Raw genomic sequence first — 23,819 nt, forward strand, 5'->3', positions numbered from 1 at the left:
TCCCCTCCGCAGTGGGCACGAGCGCAGAGAGGCCGGAGCGCCCCGCCCGCCGCCGCTCTCCCCCGGGACCCGCCGCGCTCGGGGCGTGTGCGGGATCGTGCTGGGAGCTCGTCAGGAGCTCCCCGTAACGCCGCCGGCGCTCAGCGGCTCCGGGTCCCCACAGAGGAAGGGGCCCGTCAAAACACGGGCGAGGCACAAAACGAGGGCCGTGCCCAGCCTGGAGCCAGCCGGTCGCTCCAGTTTAAAATGACAGCTATAATGAGCTGCTCCAGGAGTCTGCCTGGAGTTGCTTTGTTCAGTTTCAGCTTCCCCTTTAGCTGCGTGCTCTCAGAAACAGGTGACAGCAGTGGGTCATGCCTCGTTTTCTGAATGATATTGCTCGCCACCCTCCTTTAGCTCAGCTATTACTTATACTGGGTTTTGCATTGAACCTCCAGGACAAGAATAGAGGCTATTTCTGGAGCGTGTATAGGATCATTTTGATGGTAACAGTGATGTGATTTTAGTATTTGTTGCATGTGTATTCACTCAAGAATGCCAAGGCTTAAATAAACATTATGTTTAAACACTGAAGCTATTCTCACTGCACCCAACATCTCCATTTGCGTCTTCACTTTGTTTTTGTCTTTGCACTTATGCATTGCATGTGATTTCTTTCTGTGGCTCTGTGCCACACCATTGCTCTTGTCCTTTCCATGTATATGCTTTTTGAGCAGTTACGTTACAGGCCTGCTTTTTATGATCACTTCCAATCTGATGTTTTTGCTTTTAGGCTCTATTTGATGTGACAAATTCAAAGTTTCCTGCAGACTGTGCCTAGCCTTCTTTGTGCTTAGTTATCTCACTGCAAAGAAGCCACAACACACACACAGGTGTAGGTGGAACCTCTTCTTTGTCTAGGTTGGTTCTAAAAATACACCTCTTGGTATCATTAACTAGAAGATGAAAGTTATTTGGTGTAATTTTTTATTCTTGTTTTTTTTTTTTTTTCCTGTAGTTACAGCCTCAACATTTAGGAAGCTCTTTCTATAAGCACAGTGTTGCATAAGCATTATTTCTAAATAAAGACCTGACTGTTGGGCCATATAATTACAAAGCGAGAGATGGACTCACTGACAGTGTACTCTTGACACTTTGAAATATAACCCTGGACATTGAATAAGAGCCATACCTCAAATACCTCTGGAAAAAAATACTTCAGATGACTTCCATTACTAATATTGGAATAATGTTGCTGTCTCCCAGATCACAACAAACTTCTCTAGAATTTCTGTTAAGGATGAAGATGAGTGTGTTTCCAGACACATTTCAGGTCACAGGCTGCATTGTTGATATTCTGATTGGCAGATTCAAAACTATAGTTTTGCTGATGCTGATGGTTCTAGAAAATGCAAACTTGAAGGCGTTTGTTAAAACAGATTTAAGTCTTTGTGGGAACAATTAAAAGAGTTTTACGCTTAAATGCTACAATAATATGTGACAGTGCATCCTGTTACTAGATCTGTGAATGACAAATTTGCATTCCTTAGTGCTTGCTTAGAAGCTTCACGCAGCTTTTTGGGCTTGTTTTCCTGTTTTGTTTTTTGTTTAAAAGCCAATTTCAGTGGTGTATTTGCTTTTTCATTTATGGATTTAAAGCATTGTCTTGTATTCATATTTTAATGCTGTGAGCAGATGTTGGAAGAGCTTTTTGGTGTAAATTACTACACTATCTTATTTTGAAATATACAGGATTTCAACTTTAAAAAGTACCCTAACATATAATGCGTATAGTGATACATACATATGCCTGAGCTTAACTGGGAGCAAAACTGGCAGTGTTGATTCCATGTCCTCTCTTCACTTCCTTAGGAGGATTAAAAGGCAGGTGGAATTTTGTGTTCAGAGGCTGCTGCAGCACCTTGAATGTGTAGAATCCAGATGTGCTCACCAACGTAAAATTCCCTGTTTGTTTTCCCTGTGTTAACTTGTCATGCGGTACTAGTATAAGTGACTTGGGTGGGGGGAAAGTGTCACAAACTAATTATTAATTAAACCCCTCAACATCTGTACTAACAGCTTGGTGTTTTGCTCAACAAAAACCAGGGAACTTCTCCTCTGCACAAGAAAATAAAATTAAAAAGAAAACCCAGGATCACCACCACCCCAAACTTATGTATCGAGAAAGATGGGAGTGTAACTTCTTTTCCTTCACTAAATACAGGAAGTTGTTGTCATCACTTTTGATTTAAAAATGAACAAAATAATTTTTAAATCATAGACCTCAATTGCTAAATGTTTCTTTTGAGCTATTTGGCATATACTCAAAAGCTAATTTGAGAAATTGCTAGCACTGTTGTGGAAAACATATCTGCCCAAAGCTAAGAATGCTGTGAAATACAAAGGAGGCAGGCTGCTTTCAAACTGATGTAAATTTTTTTTTTTTGCCTACTTATTTCTTTACTTTAATCATAATTTCAGTCAGGGCAATACATCTAGTCAGTAGACTGTATAGACACAAATAAGATGGCCTGTGATTAGTTAAAATGTTTGTAATTGAAAATTATAGATTTTTCTTGCCTTATTTATCAAGGAAACTGCTGGTTTGAACCTTATTTTTCTTGTTCAGATTTTCAAACAGAAATTAATTATTTCAGGATATGAAATAATTTCTAAAACCATTTTTGCAAATGTTTGTTTAATACTCAAGCTTCAGGAAACTTGATCGAGTAGTAATTTTTAAGATCTATACTTGGGAAATCAGGACCTGAAGTAACTAAATATAATCATAACCACAGATGGAATTGTTCCTGTGCATTTAACTTTGCATTGAAATAACTCATGGGTCCCAAAATGCACTGCAACTGCTAAAGACAACAGGATGACAAATCTAGTTCCCATATATTTTTCACATTCTCACAATCCGGCTAATTAGTACTTGGAGACATAGTATTTCTTCTGAAAGTCCATGAATAGAAAAGTCCTTTCCAGTTAAGCATGAAATTGAAGAAAAAATATCAGGGAATTGTTTTTCTCCAAAATTCTGTTGGAGAAATAAAATATGTTTTTGTGGTATACTGGATACAATGGATATCTTGAAGCAAGTGTGAGGGGTTTGCTTTTGTTTGTTTTCAATGGAGAACAAACACTCATTAATTTCTATTCAATATAGCTCTTGTTGAGGCTTATTCCTGGTAGTCAGGAAAATCCTGAATTAAAAGTAGGAATTGTAGTAATAGCTTCTATAAATGTATGAAATTGATTGTAGTATTCTTAACGCTTTATGTAGTTTATTGATCACTTACTATTATCTTTTCTCTGCTGTTCACATTCCAACACTTTTAATCCCTCCACTAGTATTTATGAATGATTATTACCAGGTATCTCAGTCATATATAAATAATACTTAGAAAGTGGCTTAAGCTGAATTCCCTACAGCTGATCAATTTTTCTTGCCACCAGTTTACACATCTTAAGTCACAAAAGGTCCTGTTTAGTATTTGTGAAGATAGTTACTTATTGATTATGGTATGTCACCAGACTGGCATGAATGTAAGAGATCCTTCTGTAAGTATGGGAATTTACTGCAGATACACTAATAGGAACATTTTGTATTATGACATTTTGAACAATGTATCGTGTGGGAATTTATCTTTCAGGCCGTGGCTTGGGTGTAGGCTGGAATTCTGCACATCTAACCAAAATTTTGAGTGGCACATAGAAACAGGCAGTGAAGCCATGGCAGAGCAGAAAGTACAGTTGTTCAGGTCTGGAGGAGTTTGCCCACAGGGAGAAGTGCTGCTTTCTGTTCAAAATAAGTGTAATAATTGTCCCTGTGAACAGAAGACTTCCTAACTGCTCTTCACTCATGAAAGACAAGGATCCAGATTGCTACGAGTTTTCTGGAATATTTAGAGAACAACTGACAGAAATAAGGTAAAACATAGTGACTGGACATGTGTTAAAGTGTTGAAATCACTTTCATGTTTTGTACTTTGCTAGTTAGCCCGACTAGAAAGTTTACTAGAAAAAAATTTACTTAATCTTTGAAAAGTCCTTACTTACAGCCTGTGAGCAATCTTGCAGTTGATAGAGGAAATGAGCACGTAATTGAATCACAGCAGAACAAAGCATTTTTCCTCCCTGCTGGTATTTCATTTAACTCCTTGTTGGTAATGCATCACATCTCTTCATGTGACAGATGGGCATGTCAGTGTCTTGCTTTGTGAGATGAAGTAGTAAAACTGACATTTGCCTCTCATCTTTATAGTGTAGATAATGGGGGTGACAGTACTTGGAAGTTTTTGTAAATGGTAATATATTGTCACGCAGCAGAAGCACACATTTGCAGATAACACTTAAGATGGTGTTGATCTATGCACAGCTTCTTGAATGCTGGATACTAGTAACTGGTAGAATTAGTACTTGTGGGTTTGTGAAACATTCTTTGCCAGGTGATTCTGTAATTAGTGATGATGTAGTTTTAAGTGTTGTTTCAAGTAAAAATTACTTTTTTATTCTCAAAAGAGTTTCTTTGGGTGACATAGAATTTCTGCTTGAAATGGAACATGTACACAGCTGTTGCATTCATTTCCACATACCTGTTTATACTTGGATATAGTTGTAGCAACTGGTTGTATTTTGTGTGCTGTAATTCAAGGCCTGACTGTTACTCTAGTCTGTTTTTCATACACAGTGTTCACAGACACGTGCAGTGTGTCTAAGAGCACCTCATTCTCTGCAGCTGATGTTTGATTTTGGCTTCTGTTGAAGCTAGATCATCCTAGAGTTCATGCAGTTCTGCTGAGCTAGGAGGTCTCTTTGTGTAAATGTCCTGGTGTGTTGGTTTGAAAGCAAAACCAGTGCGAGACTTCAAGTCAGTAATACAATTTAATAGGAAAAAAAGAGAAAAAAAATTAAAATACATGCAATAATATAAAAGAAAAACCACCGACAGAGTCAGAATACAACCTGACACCCTGTCAGTCAGGGTGTTGGTAGCAGTCCGTATAAATGGTGGCTGCAGTCCTCCTGGATGACAGATGTGGTTCAGTTGAAGCAGTGCTCCTGGAGAAGGTGCAGTTTTCCTCCGAAGGTCCAGCGATGATGTGGAAAAGGTCCGACTTTCCTCTGGGATCCAGTGGAAAGGTCTGCCTTCGCGTCCCAAACCCCAGTTTTTTATCTAGGTAGGAAAAGCTTGGCTCCTGCCCCTGGCTGGGGCATCTCCCAATGCGATGATGTAATCTTATCAGTCACACAATAGGACTTAATGGCCCATTAACGGAATACATCTTCTGGAGGAAGGATGGGTTATGAAAAGATAACGATGATCATCCCCCTGATTTTGTCAGATGGCACATCAGCAGAAGATATCTCCCACAGAGATAAGGATCACCACCCCTCCCACATTTTAACAGATGGTGATAGAATACACATTTTTGCGTTGTACCGCAGGACACCTGGAAATACGTCATTTTTATTCAAGGCTAACTGATCCATTCATTTAACTTTTCAGGCATTGACTATTGTGTACACAACTGGACAACAGGATAGGTGATGGAAGTGCAAATGTGTTTTCATATTCTGCTTTCCCTTCAGTTTCTGTCTCGGGAAAGGGATTGGCAACCTGTGCAACCTGTAGCCCTATACAAAACAGATGTTGAGATTTTTTTTTATTTTTTTATTAATACTAAATTTATGAGAAAATAAGGCAAATCAGTCTCTTTGTAATCTATGCATTCTCTCATCCAGATTTGCAAAATTACTTGAAGAAAATAGAGTTGTGCCCCAGTGTATATTTGAAATATGATTTAAAATGCAAACCAAAAAGTAGTGACAAAGAAACTGGCTGATACAATGCAAGGAAAAAGCTTACTCTTCAGACCTGTATTTGCTTCGAGATGTCTTGAGTAAAACTAGTTAAATATCTGTATACCTGCTTCCTGAGGTATGAGGTATCCTGAGATCTGAGATTTTAATCTATTTGTCCTAAAGGATGTTATTTAGAAAATCAGAAATGTGTGTTTGAAATTTTCAGGAGACCAAACTTGTGAACTTTTATATCAAGGGATTAGTTGTGGATATATGGAAGATAAAGTAGATAAGAGTTCAACAGCTGACATTCTTATTCTGTGGCTATTTGAGCTGACTACATCATAGTCATGGAGTAATTGAGGATTCTGCTCAAAAGACTTTAACATCTGTTACTCCATGTGTATAAATAGAGTATAAATTCCTGGGGTTATTCACCAGGAATGCATCTTCCCAAATGAATATCTATCCTGGATCATGTTCTTTGTTTTGCTCTGGCTATAAACCCCCTGGATGTGTGTTTAACTCACCATGTATCTGAAGCAAAGCCTTTCTTAAGGCAGATACCAGAGCAAGTAGAAAAGGGTTAAGAGGATATAGCAAGGGAGTTTTGCCTACAGGACCTATGTGTCACTGCCATTGCTATTTTTCCAGTGATCCTGTTTTGCCACTGCTCTGCTACATGATACTGAAATCCTGAAATCATCAGATGTGGTTCTCCCATTACTTACAGCATGGAAACATTGAACCAGTCTGCAGAAGCTATCAGAGAGATTGTAAAGTAATCCTGAATTAAGAATAAAGAATTCCTGAATGCTGAATTCATTCTTATCTATAATGCTTGTGAACTTTTGTTGTCTTACTGCAGCAACCGTCATTAATGTTCTTCTACTCAATTTGTGTATTTTGCTACTATGTTATTAACATTTTTGTATGTTTTAATTCAGACTTGTGCATATGTCCACACTTAAAATACTAGAACTGTATAGTTAAATAAATTAGAGTTTGACTAAAAGGTCTTTTCCCATTGCAGGGAAAGGTGAGGTTAAAAGCTGACTGTTCTAAACCTTTGAAATAAGTGTTCTGTTTTCTAGGACATCTAATATTTATTTAAAATAACTCCACCGTCTAATTTAGGTGTAATGTTTGCTTTGTGTGTGCGTGTGTGAAAACTTGCCGAAATTGAAAGTTGTAAACTGCAACTGAATTTGCATTTTTATTATACATTTTGCAACCTTGTCACTTAATGAAAACAAAAAAGCAAACTTCATTTTTCTTGTATGTAAGATGAATGGACTTACGAGTTGAACAAGCAGCTTTAAAGCAGAGGCATAACATTTTGCAAGTATTTCTTTTTAGTAATTTCCAAGTTGTCTTATACTTTTGCATATGTGTGGGATTTGCTTGACAGTAGCCTTCAGTCTACATAAACATTGAAAAATCGTAGAATTGATTTTTTAAATGATATTTCATTATTTTAGGATAAAGGATCTTGCAGACGCTCTAGAAGAAGGAGGCTGTGATCTCGAAACTGTGAGAAACATCGTTCAAGGAAGGCAATTGCCTGCTGATTTAAGGGCCAAAGTCTGGAAGGTAAATATGAGCTTAAATCAAGAAGCAGGAAATACTTGAAGTTGTGTTTCACTTGAGGTAAAAGATTTAATTGCTAGGCATCTCTACAGAAGAGATGTACTACTGGAATTCTAATATGCATCTATATTGATTCAGTTTAAGAATAGTTCTTTTTTTTTTTTTTTTTAATTACTGAATTCCATAATTGAACATCTGCAAAAAGACACTAAAATGTTTAGAGGGCTATCTGTTTTTGTTTTCAGATTGCACTTAATGTTGTAGGAAAGGGGGACAGCCTAGCATCCTGGGATGGCTCCTTAGACCTACCTGAGCAGAGTATAATTCACAAAGATTGCCAAGAGCTAATTGGTAAGTCATGTTACATTTAGATCATCGGTTTGAAAAGTTCTGTATTCTCAATTGTCTTAAGACTTCATTTCAATCAAATGATCTGAATGATGTTGATGTTTTAGAGGAAGCTTTGAGGAGGAAGATAAAAGAGCAGATAAAAATCAGTAAGAAACTGTAAGAAAGCAATAGTGTCTTACCTGTACACAGACTCTGGGCGGAGTGACATCATGGGAGTTTATAGTATTAGCTTGTAAGTGATAGTTTGCATAGTCAGAAAGCTTTGTGAGATGAAAAAATGGTAATTGTTTTCCAAGCTCCATGTTTTAAAGCAGACATTCTTTGTATATGTCCTTCAAGTTATTCATTGTGGAAGGCCTGGTTCTTCTGAAAACCTGCTGTAGCACAAAAATGCGTATAACTTTTGAGAGAAGAAATATATTAAACATTTTGGACTTCAAAACCTTTTTAAAAGAAAGATACTTTTTAATAGCATTTTTAGTGGAAATGAAAGGCTGTGTTTGTGCAAGCAAGGTGCTGCCAGGACAAAGGAAATAATACTCTGATATGTCTTCAAGGAGCTGCCACAGGATCTGCTTGGCAGCTCATCACAGAACTGGTCAAACCCCTGACATGATGCAACAGCATTGATATCAGTGATCACTTGATGGAATCAATGCTGACTCATAAATCACAATTTCATTAAGAAAATCTTTTATTTTATTACCTATCACTTTATTTATTTTTGTGCAATTGAAAGTTAAGGCAGAGGATGGAGTTTGTGCATGTATACATACCTACTTTTTCTGAAATGCAGTTCTACACTTTCTAGCCCTAAAATCTAGTAGGACTTATTTTCCTTCTCTCTGTCCTGTAAAGGAAAGAGATGAGGGTGGAATTTCCACTCTCTTATTTATCACAGTCTCTCTTCAGGAAGATGCAAAATGTCCTGATTATATTCAGAACATACCAAATTAAGCACTTCAGTTGCTGATAGTTCTCTTTTTGTATTTATTGGCAAATATTTTGTGATATGTAAGGATTTAAACTGATAAAGGGAACAAATATATAGTTACTTCAGAAAGAAGGTTATTTGGAGACTTCAGTTTTTTCTTGGATTAAGTGTCTCTATTTCAATGTTTTAGCAAAGCAAGTAGTCTCCCAATTTTAAGTATATCCTCAGTTCCATGTGAGTTTTATGTACTTTTTCATTTTTCTGAGAGGTAGAGAAAAGGAATGCCAAATATTGACTGGCTTTGATGGGAAAGTGTTAAAGACTTTTGTAATAAAAAAATTATCAACAGTAATGAGACTCATGGTCTTCTTGTAACTGAAGGGGAAAGATGCTTCCTAGAAATTTAATGCCACTATCTTAATGTATAGTGTACAGACCTCTTTCCCCCATCCTGGACATAAAAAAATGTGATTTATAAGTTAATGCTAAAATTTAAGTCTGTAAGCCTAGCTGATCTCAAACTTCTGATTTGGATAAATTTGCATGTCAATCAGCTTTTGAGGAATTGAAGGTATACATTGTGGGTTGATGTATGTTGAAATTCAAATGAATTTTGTTGTAGAGTTGAGCCTAAGTTGTGTGCTAAGCACATCAAATAGGAGTAGAAGAGGAGCTTTCTGTGCATTGAAAGAATCTACCTCCTTCTTTCATATAGATCCTGGAAACCTCAAACTTCTTTCATCCTGTCATTGCAATATTTAAATGATATTTAAGTGTCTTATCCTACTAGGTTTATAAAATCACTTGTACTTTGATACCTTTCTATAAGAATTTAATCCAAATAGCCAGCTTTTTGTTTGTCTGGTTTTGTTGGGTTTTTTTTTCCCTGCTCAGTCCCTGTTCGTACAATTGTGCTATGACATAATGTCATTCAATTTCTTTGAAAAGCCTTTAACACAGTTTATATTCCTGTGCCTATTTCAGACCAGTTGTCGGTGCCAGAAGAAGAGAAGTCAGTATTAATTTTGGATATTGAGTCTGTTATTACTTTTTATTGTAAATCACGCAATGTTAAATACAGTTCTTGCCTCGGCTGGATACATCTCCTCAAACCTCTGGTGCACCTTCATTTGCCTCGCAGTGATTTGTACAACTGCTTCTATGCTATCATGAATAAATTCATTCCAAGGTAAAACTCTTTCTTTTCCTTATGTACTATTTTTATTGGCAGTAGCAGGTTTCTCTGAAAGATGTGCATGTAGATTTTGGCTAGAGTAGCACTGTTTGTAGCCATGTTGTCAGATTCTTTCATATGATCATAAATTTCAGTATCTGTTGGTTTGAAATCCAGGAGATTATTGGGTTGGTGGCAAAGAGTCAGTGTGTGACTGATCTAGACTCAATATGCCTTTTAAAGAACTATCCTTTCATGCAATATCAAAAACATTTTTTACGAACTAATTCACATAGGTTATGTGACAGTGGCTTTTTGTTCCCTTCCCTGGCATTTTTGGGATCTAAAATACTTCTATCCCTTCAGAAAGAGTAATTCATAAGCACTAATTAAGTCTCAAAATCTCTGTAGAAGTAGTTTATATTTTTATATTTTCCATATGTTGTATTGAGGTGGGACTGAAATTAATTTTTTTAATTTGCTAGATATTTTTAATGACAAATACTAAATTTGACCTTTTCATGCTGTTATGCAGGTGCTCTCACTAAAATAAGTTTTTATGTAAGTTGGAGCACCACGACGCTTCAGCAAGGCTGGATAGTCTGTAGTTAAAGATCTTACTTTGATTGCCTGGAGAGGAGATTCCAGCCTGGCTGATGGATTTGTGTCCAAAATATGTAAAATATATGTTTGCTGTTGTGGCAGGAAGCATTTCTCGATTCTGTCACTTGACTCAGCTCGTGTCCCTTTCTGCTCTGAAACACTCTGTGAGCTGTTTGGGGATAGTGGTGTTATGATCATGTAACTCATTTGCTTTCAGCTCTAGGCGGCTTGCAGAGTTATCTGGTATTTGAGCTTCTTTGTAGGAATCTAGGTGGTGTTTCAATGGGATGAAGATTGTTTCTTTTCTCTTGAGTGGGAGAATGAAAGACAGGCAATTTATAGTAGATCAGCATATCTCTGCTCCATTAATACCATGCTTGCCTTGTTTTGAGATTTAAGTCTATTTTAAACACTTCTGTATTATATAATCTGTGAAGTATTGACAGTATTTCATTCTGCTGCCTTATTAGAGTTCATAATCAGTCCCTGTGAATTAAAAGAGCAATGTGCAGGAAATTACATAATCACAGATAGTAAAGAATTGCTACTGTAAGTCTGAAAATTGTAATATTACAGGGAAGTTTATTATTTTCATTGCTACTTTTTAGGGATTGTTTTATGAAGGGAAGACCCTTTCATCTATTTAGACTGTTGCTTCAGTACCATGAGCCTGAACTCTGCTCGTTTCTTGATACCAAGAAGATGACTCCAGATTCATATGCACTCAACTGGGTAATAAAGTGAAAGTAGGGAAACATAATGAAAAATAAATTTCTGTTAAAATTTAAGTACGTGTTGCCAGTTTATGGAAGAGTAGTACAAGTAATTAGAATTGTGTATATTAAAATAAATTGTATGTTTTAATATGGGGTGGGCTTTTTGTCTTTAGTGTTTAGCAGGAGGTATGAGGTATTGTTAATGCCACATTTTTATTCTACTGGGTGAGTCCTTATTGAGCCACTGATCTTAGGAATTTCTTGGCATAAGGAAGAATGAAAGCAGCTGACATACTCAAAAAGCAAAAGCCCTGATGTTTGTTTTGATTGTGGGCAGCTTTATGTTGTAGATACGGGTAAAAATCAGTCTGACAGGTCTTTTAAGTATGAAGTAGGAATTCACTGAAGTATGAATTGTTTTAAAAACCTCCCTGCTAAGACATATATGTATGTCTTTTTGAATTTAGGCACATGTATTTTACAACTTTTAAAGCATTAGTCATTTCCTCTTCAAAACTGCCTCAGATTGTGGGTAGTTACAAAGATGCTTACCTCAGCCATTTTTTATAAAGTTTGTGTGGCAGGACTACGACAACATTTTTGTTTCAATGCTACTTTGTATATGCAATACCAAATCATGATACTGTGCTTACGTAGGCAAAGTCTGTAATTTAATACAGAAGGCTTTGACCCATGAACTCTTCTAGGTTCTTCTTTCATACTCATTGGCTACGTAAAATTTTTTTCAACGTTGTGTATTTTCAGTTAAAGAAGAATAAAATTAATTATTAAACTATGAGATCTGTATTTGGATGGGTTTTTGTTGTTTTTGGTTTTTTGAGGCTGCTGCCAATTTTAGTATAAAAATGTATCTAGGAAAAATTTTCATATTCCCAAAATCTGCCTTGTGCCAGTCTCATGAGCCTTCAAAAGAGAAATGAGGTCTTTTTTTGCCACTACATTTCCATTTTTAAATAGAATTTTCCTTAGTAAATACAAAATTCTTAGGAGTTGTTTATTAGAATTTTGGAACCTAATTAGAAAAAGAATCTTCTCTCTGAAAGGCAGTAGTGAAATAAGCTGGTGTAGCTACTAGTCCTCAACACCATGCCTCCTGGTGTACAGTTTTAGGAAAAAATCTTAGGTTTCATTTTGTATCATGAGATTACAGTAAAATTCCATGCATCGTCTGTGAAAAATCTCAGTCTATATAGGTGTATCACTAATACTTAGAAATATATAAGCAGCATACAGGGACCTGCCATTGTCATCTTGTGACAATATGGACGTTTTGTCTTCAGTTGCATTTGAGTCAGAGTTGAATAGATTTTTTTATCTTTTGCTATAAAACCGTACTAGGAAGCATTGAAATATTCCATGATGTTTTAAAACAGATACTAAGCTTTAGAAAGCTATGGCTGTGTTGATAAAGAATTTGTGTGCATCAGTGAGTTCAGTAAGACCCCAGTGAAGTCAGGTGGGTATGCATTTGAGTTAGATGTGATTATAAATGTTTTCTGGCATGTATGGTAAGAAGCTCCTACCTTTTATCTGCTTTGAACTTTGTGTATCAGAGAGGGTATATTTTCAAACTGGGAGCATGGGAGCAGGCAAAGTGTTTCCTAAATGGTAATGAAAATTTTCTGATGCTTGCAAATGTTTAATTACTCAGTTATAAAGCATCATAATGTAATGCTAAGTAAATGATGTCAAACTAATGTGCAACCATGTTAAATGAGCCCAATTCTACTGTGGGGAATAAAAATAATTATGTTTGCAAGATATTTTCAAAGCCCTAATTGCTATGGTATTTGAGTAAATATATTCTCTTATGATTGTCTTGTTGGTATAATTGGTGTTTAGCAGTGGCTGTGAGCTAAACAGTACTGCAGCTTGATTGTGTTATCTGTGATTGAATTTGCAAGGCTGGCAGTGTACAGCCAAATTTGCTTTCACAGTAGTTAGTTATATTTATTCACAGATAATCTGTAGTGTTGTGCACTATTTCCATAAAAATTGGTTTAGTGATTAGAACCAACCTTCAGTACTCTGTGCAGATGTAGGCTTTATCATAAGTTTGTTGAGTTTATTTTCTTTTAGATATCTTATATTTCTGTTAAAAATGTATTCCCTGATAAGTTTGTTGCTGCTAATTGCTTTTTCTAACATTATTTTCCAAATTTTTAGCTTGGAAGCCTCTTCTCATATTACTGTTCAGCTGAAGTCACTCAGGCAATATGGGATGGATATCTACAACAAGCAGATCCATTCTTTATTTACTTCTTAATGTTGATCATCCTTGTCAATGCAAAGTAAGTGTTTAGTTCATTCTTTGGGACGTTCTTTGCTGACACTGTTTTAATCCAGGTTTGTTTCATTTTGGTTTTACTGACTTAATCTATGCCTGTGACTTTACTGTTTTCAGAGACGTTATCTTAGCACAAGAATCAGATAAAGAAGAAATGATAAGTAAGTACTTTTTTACATAGCTGCTAGTGAACTATTTACTATATACTATAATGCACATTTATTACTGTTTTTTGTTGCTAAATAGCTAGATTATTTCTATGTGATTTTTCTCATTAAGTAATCCTTTCACCCACTAATTCCTTTCTTACTGTTCTTTTGCTGCCCTGTCCTTGACCTTCTTTCCTTATTCCTTTTAGTACTCCTACACCTAGTTTCAGACTTCAGTTTGAAGTACTGGAAACAATCACCAGAAACTGGGTTTTCTAAGCCCAAAGCAACAGCTGTCAAATCCTTCTTTAAATCTACTGCACTTGTTGCATTTTCTGGATTGTCTTCATGCATACTTGATTTGTACCTAATTCATTGTTTTTATAGAAAAAGAATTAAATTTCAGTGGAAAATTTTAAAAACTCTTGCCTTTGTATTTTTTTTACATACATAATACAATGTAATTAATAATCTCTAGTCGTTCAAAATGAGAGTGCTTGGAGTTTTGTGTCTTTGTCATATAATGCAGAACTACACCCTTGTGTTATCTTGGGCAGAGAACAGTGGTACTGATTAAGTACTCATTTTAAAGGATTCTTGTGGTCAGAGCTCTAGAAAAATAGCTGACTTAGAATAAGTACTGAAAGCTAAAACTATACAGAAGTAAGCATATGGTGAAAAATAATTTGCATAGAAGGTTTGAACATCTATCAAAAAAGCGTACATTTTCTATGGATAAGGAGTATTTCCTGTATCTTCACTTTTCATCTGGAGAGTGGATCAATATTAATGTTTAATCAATATACTAGATTGTTATGCCTTATTAAAAATAAGTTATTTTATGATCTAGGTTGCTTGATTTCTGTGTCTGAAATAGTGTTGCATTTATGTTGTTTGTCTGTCTCAGAATTCTTAGAAACATCACCAGCCAATCTCGATTTAGAGGATATAGAAGATCTCTTCTCTTTGGCACAATATTACTGTAGCAAAACTCCAGCTTCCTTCAGAAAGGTAATAACAGTAATTTTTAAATTCTCTTATTTTTGGCAAGTGTTTAAGCTCCTGCTGACAGTAACTTAGAATATTTCATTGTGATACTCTTTTTTTAAACAATTTTTTCATGCTGTTACCCTAGTGATATTTACTGTTAGGATCTTTGAAAGATAAGGTTAAGTGAAACATTTTAAAGAAAAGCTTCTTTGTAATATTCTCACTTCATGACTGATCACCTCATTTTCCAAAGGAGGTTCTTGTAAGAGCTGATGAAGCTAAAATTCATATTGACACAATTGAATTGTAGTGCACTGCACAGCAGTGCTAGCTGTATTTGCAATAACAAAGAGGAAAGAATCTCTTACTATAGATAAATCTATTATCATCTGCACTGTTTTTGCATCTCTTCTTTACTCCTGATATCTGACTTAGTGAATTAATGAAATAAAAGTATTTGACAGCCATTGCCCTCGGCTTGTACGTACTTCCTCTGATGTGTGTAGACAGGTATGGGTTGTTTTTTTGTGGGGAAAAAACAAAAACAACTAAAATACCAGCGGCAGTGCATCACGTTGGCATGGTCAAAATGGTGAACAAGCGTGTTTGTAATGGAAGTGCATACCTTGCTGTGATTTTCAGAAAGAATTTCAGATGATCAAAAGTTTCATTACTATGTAGACAGAATATGCATGTGTGGAACTTAGTATTTGTAACTTAGTAGATATAGTTTTATTTTAAACTTTCACACATAAAGACAATGGCTTCAGTTAATTTTTTTTCCTTGCCTTACTAGGACAACCACAGTCTTTTTGGCAGCAGCCTGCTGGGCCTCAAAGATGATGACACAGACTTGAGCCAGGCTCTCTGTTTAGCAGTTTCTGTGTCCGAGATTCTGCAAGCAAATCAGCAACAAGGAGTCAGTATACTGAATTAACCTTCCCCTCCAATTTTATAGAAAAGGAAAAGAATTAATCACTAACCATTAGTTTTAAATGCTAACAGCACAAATGAGTATTTGCTATTTCAGGAAAAATATTTTTGTCTTGAAGTTTTCTCTCTTGTAAATGATCTGCTGTCTTCAATGTACTTGTGCTGTAGCAACGGGCATAGGGGAGCTTAAGAGAGCTGATTTGCATTTGGGGAGTGTGAACTGAAAGTAGTATCTCATTAACTTGAATTCCTTTCCAAATGTAGCTACTGTAGAAGAAAATTTAAAACTCACTACTCAGTACCTTTGAGAAGAACGCTATTAAGGACTATGTCTTTTGTCAATGAAAAGTTTAAATGAAAAAAGGAAAATTGATTAAACCTGTTTCAGTAGAAGTTGATTGGAGACATAAATGCAGGACTTCTCTAGAAATATTTAAAACCCATATATGAATGATAATGTAGTTAGTAGTTAATGTAGTTAGTGTTTCTTATTGACTACTCACTTCTTGTAGCAGTTTCCAGGCCCCAGTTTTGTCATGCATAGTTTGGATTTTCTCCTCATCCAAATAAAGTTAAGCATCTGTTTATATCCTGTCCAAGCTGGTGGGATATAAACACATCCTTATGTGCTGTGTTCATTAGTAGTGGACTCTTGGTTTGTCTCATACCCACTGCGTTTTCTCTCAGCAGAAATTATATAATTGCACTTGGATGATTCTTTCCCATGCACAAGCTGATGTTCTAATGGAAAGCTAATACTAAAATACTACTGGTGGTCTGGTAACTGTACACAAAGTTCATATTAATCAAATGAAGTAAGATATTTTTTAATAGCTCTTAGCCCCTCTGAGCAGTTCCTGTAGTATTGGACTAGTATTAGAATGTAATTTAATTCTGCCAATAATTATGCAATCTTAAAATTTAAAAAATTCTCTTTCAGGAAGGAGTGAGATTCTTTGTGGTGGATTGTCGTCCTGCAGAGCAATACAATGCTGGGCATTTATCAACAGCATTTCATTTAGACTCAGATTTGGTTTGTATGCTTTCTGTTTCTTTACTGGTATTTGACTCCTAACTGAGATAGAAGGGGAGAGAAATGCCTGCCTTGAAAAATAAAGTATCCTTAATTTAGTCTCTAGTCTGTGGACTGCGGTGTCTAGCTATGTGATGATAAGATTTCAAGAATTAGCTTCTCTAAAGGAGATGGTAAAACCATCATTTTACTGAGAAGTTTAGTCCTTAATGATACTAGAATTTGGGATTCCAGACTTCCTGTTCTTTGGTTAGGAATGAAAACCCATACAGACTATACAGTGCTTGGAGGAGAAATCTCTTTTTAGCATCCTATTTTCCAGTGAAAGGTGTAATTAATGTTAAAAAGGAAGACTTTTTTCTTTGTCTCTTTTTTTGCCTTAGCCAGTCTTATTACAGTCTGCTTTTACCAGGCATAAATCTTGAAAAGGATTTGGTTGCTTCTCTAAAATATTTGCTATACAATATGAAAGAGAAAGTGCATTCATTTTGGCACTGAGATCTGCTATGGATGAGTAACTTCAATAAAGTACTTTCTATTTGATTATGAATTCCTAATTGAACATTCAGTCATATTTTTCTGCCCTTTTTTCCTCCCAAAATCACTTCCATTTCAGTAGTCTATTCATCACTTTTGGATTAGCCCTCAACTGTTTTACTTTAAGCAGTCTATGGAAGCTGTATGGAATTATTTATTTGGATATACACCATAAAAGACTTTTATACCTTAGTTAAGTTCGGTCCTGCATCTAATATCTTTACCTCTCTAATTAAAATGATGCATTATTCAGTATTATATGCGCATATGTAAATATAATATTAAATATAAATACATAGAAGAGAAAAGGAGGCTGAAGGGTGACCTTAGTGCTTTCTATAACTATCTGAAGGAGGTTGTAGCAAGATGGGTGACAGTCTCTTCTCCTGAGCAGTAGGACAAGAGGAAGTGGCTCCATGTTGCACACGGGGAAGTTGCAGTTGGATGTTAGGAAAAATTCCTTCCCCAAAAGAGTTGTCAAGCATTAGAACAGGCTGCCCAGGGAAGGGACAGAGAAGGCTGCCAGGGAAGGGGTTGAGTCACCATCCCTGGAGGTATTTATTACTTGTAGATGTGGCATGTGGGGACGTGGCTTAGCAGTGGAGAATTGGCAGTGTGAGGTTGGTGGTTGGACTCAATGACTCAAATGATTCTTTGATTGAGATTTTTTTTATATATCGATCTTTTTTATATAGATCTTTAGATCTTTTAAACTAGATTGAAAATCATTTAGGAAAAAACGTTCCCTGTCCTATGTGGCTGTTCAGCTGGCCTTAATTGAATGTCATATTCAGTGAAGAAATAAGCATTTAAAATTATTAAGTAGTACAAATAGTTGATAGTATATGAAAAAGGAGTCCATGAAAAGAAGTCTTAAGTTAGATTTGATCGGTTCATATGTATTTAAATTGTATATGGGAATTAATGGTCCTTCATGAACCACGGTGGATGAATGTCACCAGGTTCATCCTTGTTTTTAAAAGTTCAATGCTAGGAAAATGTTATAGGGAAAAATATTTGTGATGAGAAGTCATTAATGGGATTTCAGTGCATTTTATATTCCTGTATGCAAAATACGCAAAAATTATTGTAAGGAGAGACAATGGGGAAAGAAAACACTTTGGAATCCATCTCATTTATAGTTAGAGGAAGTAGTGAGATTTAGGACCTGTGTAATAGAGCAGCAGCCTTTATCTCTAGGAAAACCCCAGTTAAAATTCAGCCTTACTTACTGATGACTAGGTTGTGTACTTGTGACTTTGTCTTTCATAATTTAATCCACTGTACAGACAAGATTATGAGAATCCCTCTGGCCCCTCCCTGCCCCCTCAATCCAGTTACAGGTCAAAATTCCCTTACAAGTTTAAATAAATACCTTCCCCACAAACGTTGGTTAAAATTTTAGCTGTATTGAGAAATTCCTTGTTTTTCCATCTCTTTCATACAGAACTCATGTCTTTACATGTCTCTCAGCCTTAATTTTTTGAAAGTACAAAGAATCACAGATACCTCCTTGTACTCTCAATTGTAATTTCTTTTCCCAATTCTTGATAAGTAAATGTGAAAAAGCTTAGTGGGGAGACAACAAGAGGAAGACTTTACTGGCATCTAGAAATTCTAGGTAATTTAAAGGGTTTCAAATCTCCAAAGTTTGAATGTATTGTGCCCAAGCATGTGTAAATATGGAAACCAGTCCCACTGCTGTATTACCAAATTAATGCAACATGAAAGTTGCAAAGACTTGTCGCACTATTACTTGATGCCTTCAGAAAAAAACTAACGAATGTTATCTGTATTTCTTTCCTGGGGAGAGCAAGTGGGGTGAGGAAGTAAAGGACCATTCACGGTGTTCTTTATGTTACGTGAGGTCTCGGTCAGATTCTGTGTGTGTGTGTGACTTGCACAGTGCTGGTGTTGCCTTCCTTGTGCTCAACAAACTGTAACCATTCTCAAAGCTTGTCTCCTTTCACAACTCATATTACAGTATCTTGGTGTCAAATAGCATTTTTTGTTTGTTCATTCCACAGATGCTTCAAAATCCATCAGAATTTGCACAGTCTGTAAAATCCCTGTTAGAAGCACAAAAACAATCCATTGAGTCTGGCTCCATAGCTGGTGGGGAGCATCTCTGCTTCATGGGAAGTGGCAGGGAAGAAGAAGATATGTATATGAACATGGTGTTAGCACATTTCTTACAGGTACATTGATGGCAATTAAATTGCCATTGATTTAACAGCTGGGGTAAAGGGTGTTTGCATGTGTCATTGATGGTAAATGGCAAAACATTTTCTTCTTAAAATCTGAACTGGTTTTTACATTACTTGAGTTTACAGTTTCTAGTAAACAAACTGGCAAGTAGGGTAATGAAACAGGAGTTAAATTCATTCCACAGGTTTTTGCTCTGATCAGAATTATCTTTTCTGTTGCAGAAAAATAAGGAGTACGTAAGCATTGCCAAAGGAGGCTTTATGGGTAAGCTTATTAATAATCAACTTTGACTTGAAAAATCTTGCTATCTTAACACTGTTGGTATTTTTGAGGCTTTTGCTAAAAACCATCTAAAATAATAGCAACTAGGTCTCATTTGTCAGGTTTTTGTTTTGTGTGAGTAAACATTATGCACTTACACATTTGTTGTTAACTCTTAAGGCTTTCGCAAATTTCTGAATGATGACAAATTAATGCAGGAATTGGGGAAATTTCCTCTTCTAACTTGTCATTCTTAATGTTTTAGCCACTGTAGATTGCAGATTCATATGAAGGTGCTTCATAAACTAAACTTCAAAATTACTATTAATTGCTGTTATGATTTCTTAAATCAGGAGTTCATTATTCTGCAGTTGATGCTGCTGGAAATAATCAGGCTCTACAATAGTGGAGATATCTGTGCTACAATAAGACAATAGAGGAATTATTAATCAATATGTGTGGTGTTGTAAGAGCTGTCTTCAAAATCAAAGCAGTGGTTTATTTTTGATTGCTGCAGTATTCTAAATGTTTACTAAAATAATTTGTCTATTAGGTATATAAATAGGCATTCGATAATTAGATTATCTTAATATCTTTTTACTACTGAAAGAAAAGCTGGGGATTGTTAGAGTGATCGCTGAATTTATCTATTTTATTGAATTGTGGGTAAAAAATTATTACTGATTAGTCTCGGGTATATACAATGTTTTCATCAACAGTAAATGTCCAGTGTAATTCTGAATGTTTTCGATGGCCTTTTAACAGCCCTCCAACAGCACTTAGCAGATATCAATGTGGAAGGACCAGAAAATGGATATGGCCACTGGATTGCAAGTACCTCAGGCTCAAGAAATAGCATAAACTCTGTTGATGTAAGTGAGATTTTAGTCTAAGTGTTAGAGTGGGATGGGAGCCCTGGGTGTAGCGAATCTTTTCTTCACATTCCTCATTCTATTCCATAAAATACATTATTGCAAGTCATGACTGTTTTCACCTGTGTGTTTAATTTCAAACTATGATCGCAGTCTAGTCAGAGGTGGTGTAAACATTTTTATCCTCTTGAGGGGAAGAGTTTGTAGGTAAGAACTTGCTGTAGTCATTCTCCAGCAGAATACATGTAATAGACAGCTCTTTCCCTAGCTCTTACTCACTCTGGGAATAAGTTACTATAAAGTGGCATACAATTTCGTGGCAAAGCTCAAAATCATGGTTTTTTTTCTACAGCTAATCTATTATATGTAGAATTTAGCTTTTAATTTAGATGCAATGTATCACTAATAGTATTCCTTTGTCTAGATGTCCATAGCAGACTGCTCAGTAATATAGTTTGTCAAGCTTGCTTTATGGGATGATATTTTCCTCAGTCACATATCATTGCTGTTATTTTATAGACCTCCAAAGAAATACTCAGTTGTGTAATTAAGGCTCTACTGAGTACCAAAAAATAAATGTGAATTGCTGTTTCGTAGTCTGTTTCCTTTTTGATAAATTCATTGAGATGAAATAACATACTTTTATATGATTGATGCTGAGAGGAGTTACTTTTACAGGGTGATTCTCCTAACGGTTCAGGTGATGGAAAAGGAGTGAAGTCCCTAGTGAATAAAATGACGGTTGCTTTGAAGACTAAATCTGTGAATGTGAAAGAGAAAGTTATCAGTTTTATTGAAAATACTTCTACTCCAGTGGACAGGTGCGTCGTTTATATCTCACTGTGCATTAGCTGGGAGAAGTGACTTCCTAGTTCATGTGGCTGTTTTGTAAGTGGGAAAACTGGACTAATTAGGAAAAAGTTGTCTTCCATATTCAGTTTTTTAATTTTCTACCCCTGCCCTCCTCACAATTTCATCATGACCCAAGGAGCCTACTGTGTTCTTTAGTATTGCAAGGCCAATGTGGGCCCCTGTTGCCTTTAATGTTTATCTAGAATTTGTCATTGAACTTCACTTCTTACAATGTGTCAATTTTGTGTTCAGTCTAAAAGTGAACAATGATTTCACTTGTATTTTACTTCTTCCCCATCTTGATTCTAATGAAATAGATTAATGACAGTGGGATTCTGGATAGGCTTTTTTCGTTGTTTGGTGTTGTTCTGTTTTGGTTTTTTTCACTGCTGTATCTTGCCGGATTGAGTTTACCTCTTTTGAAGATCTTGATTTTTTATTTTTTTTTCCCCAAGTCCTCATGTAAAGCTGCTTTTCAAACTCAGAATCCACCTTTGTTTGGTTTTTGTGTCTTCAGATACAGCAAGGAATGAGAATGTGCAAGTAGTTTGAAGAACACTTTCAAATTTGGAAGTCATAATTCCAAATACTTATCTTAACTGAATACAGGAATAACAGCTTTTGTCTGTCAATGTTTTAAATGAAATGCCTGTTGTAGTTCTTTAAATTCCAGCCTTTGAAGGTGTATGTTGAATACCAAGACACTAGTATTCAGGAATCTCAGACACCTAGCATTTGTTGATAGCAGGATTTAAAATATATGCCAAATGAAGAGTAGCTTTTAATAGTCTGGTACCTCAGACTATTCCTTCTTTTTGTGTTGGAAAATGTTTTTCTAAATTACTATTATTACTTTTCTTTCACAATTAGAGGCAAAAAATTCTTAAATAGAATTTAAGTATTTGGTAGTAGCTTTTGCTGTGTGAAGAATTAAACTGAATGAATGTGAAGATTTAAACTGAAAGAGGTGAGGTTTACATTAGATATTAGGAAGAAATTCTTTACAGTGAGGGTGGTGAGGCGCTGGCACAGGTTGCCCAGGGAAGCTGTGGATGCCCCATCCCTGGCAATGCTTGAGGCCAGACTGGATGGAGCTTTAAGCAAAGTGGTGTCCCTGTGCAGGGCAGGGTATGGAACAAAATGGTCTTTAGGGTCCCTTCCAACCCAAGCCATTCTGGGAAATAAAATAATGCTTACATGTGAGCCATAGGTAGCATAGGAAATGCATCTTTTAGTAGATTTTTTTGCAAATATTTCTTTATCTTCATGTATTTCTTTACCAGCTTTCATGAAACCTTGTTTTTATTTACAAGCATCCTCCTTGAAGAAGATACATTGCCAATATAGAGAATTTCAGTTATTTATGTAGGTTTTTCCTTTACATTTTTTTAATCCTTTTGTTCTGTCCTCTGCCCCAATGTACTGTAGAATACCTTTCAATATTTCCTGGCCAGACAGAGCAAGCCTGGAGCGGTAAGCTTGATAATTAAGCAGTCTGACTAAAACCACCTTTCTTGTATTTAGCATGGCATCACAATGTTTGTAAGCATTGGTTACACTGACAAGATTGCTTGCACATTTTGATATTAATTTAATTTTTTGGAATGTATTAAAACTATTGCTTTTTACAAGCAGTGGTCAAGAGACTAAAGGAAGAAAAGAATGTATTGGCAGTGCTTTCTTCTCTTAGTTTCTGCCTTGTTATTTCTGTTCTTTACTTTGCTTTTTATGGAATTTTTTTTTAGCCTGTCATTTCCTATATACATTTTATTAGTAACCTGTACTAGTAGAAGACACCAGGAGCAATTGCTGAACAAATTATGGCTTAAGATTTTACCAAGAGAGACTATAAGTATGAAAAGTAAACTTTTCATAAAACATCATCAGAACTTAGATATGACAGGGAACCTATGTGGAAATTCTGCCTGGAAGTCTAGAGTTTTTACGCTTCTTATCATATGGTGATAGAACATGCTGAAAGAAACAGACATGCTCATTTCTGGGAAAAGAAAAATGATAAGTAAATATGCTTTGCAGTTCTACCTCATCTTGGCCACATAACTACTGCCTTTCATGCAAATGTGGAGGCCCTTCACATTTGTCTCACATAGTGTCTTATAATTATTTCAGAAATAAAAATTGCGAATGGAGTTTTTATAACATTATTTCTGATAAATGAAGAGCAACTCATGCATAATTACTTTGGAACTTTGGTTATACTTTAGGAGTTCTTTAGCTTTTAACCTTCTTACGCTGAAGAGCATGAAGATTAATGCTGGATGAATTACTGAAAATCTTAAAAGTGAGTTTTCAAGGATTTTTGACTAATTTTTCTTTCAAGTAGTTTGCACATAATTTGAGCTGGGATTCACCCAAAAGCATCACAGAAAGGTGTTGTTTATATGACCAAAATCAATAGTAATGTTAACCAGTATTCTGTAAAAGGAGAACAATGGGGATGGCCCAATGCATATAGTATGTTTTGTTAATTTAGAAATACTAAAAATCATGGGGATTG

The 23,819-nt window shown here is 35.8% G+C and overlaps 1 protein-coding gene across 3 annotated transcripts in view; it reads left to right on the top strand.

Moving 5' to 3' along the window:
* The window catches only part of TBC1D23 (TBC1 domain family member 23), a 33,679-nt gene that overhangs the window by 117 nt on the left and 9,743 nt on the right, over nt 1-23,819 (top strand). For 2 of the 3 annotated variants that reach the window (XM_088156173.1, XM_014885707.2), the window contains exons 2-15: nt 7,272-7,383; nt 7,626-7,731; nt 9,650-9,854; nt 11,051-11,174; nt 13,346-13,470; nt 13,584-13,627; nt 14,523-14,626; nt 15,402-15,524; nt 16,479-16,571; nt 19,136-19,306; nt 19,538-19,580; nt 20,343-20,449; nt 21,128-21,270; nt 22,730-22,774. In XM_088156173.1, coding sequence (XP_088012299.1) covers nt 7,272-7,383; nt 7,626-7,731; nt 9,650-9,854; nt 11,051-11,174; nt 13,346-13,470; nt 13,584-13,627; nt 14,523-14,626; nt 15,402-15,524; nt 16,479-16,571; nt 19,136-19,306; nt 19,538-19,580; nt 20,343-20,449; nt 21,128-21,270; nt 22,730-22,774 — 1,545 coding nt within the window. The remainder of the gene's footprint in view (nt 1-7,271; nt 7,384-7,625; nt 7,732-9,649; nt 9,855-11,050; nt 11,175-13,345; nt 13,471-13,583; nt 13,628-14,522; nt 14,627-15,401; nt 15,525-16,478; nt 16,572-19,135; nt 19,307-19,537; nt 19,581-20,342; nt 20,450-21,127; nt 21,271-22,729; nt 22,775-23,819) is intronic. The other variant, XM_014885709.2, reaches the window with a different exon arrangement.

The sequence above is a fragment of the Sturnus vulgaris genome, chromosome 2 (genome assembly GCF_052056855.1).
Source record: "Sturnus vulgaris isolate bStuVul1 chromosome 2, bStuVul1.hap1, whole genome shotgun sequence".
Taxonomy (NCBI): Eukaryota; Metazoa; Chordata; class Aves; order Passeriformes; family Sturnidae; genus Sturnus; species Sturnus vulgaris.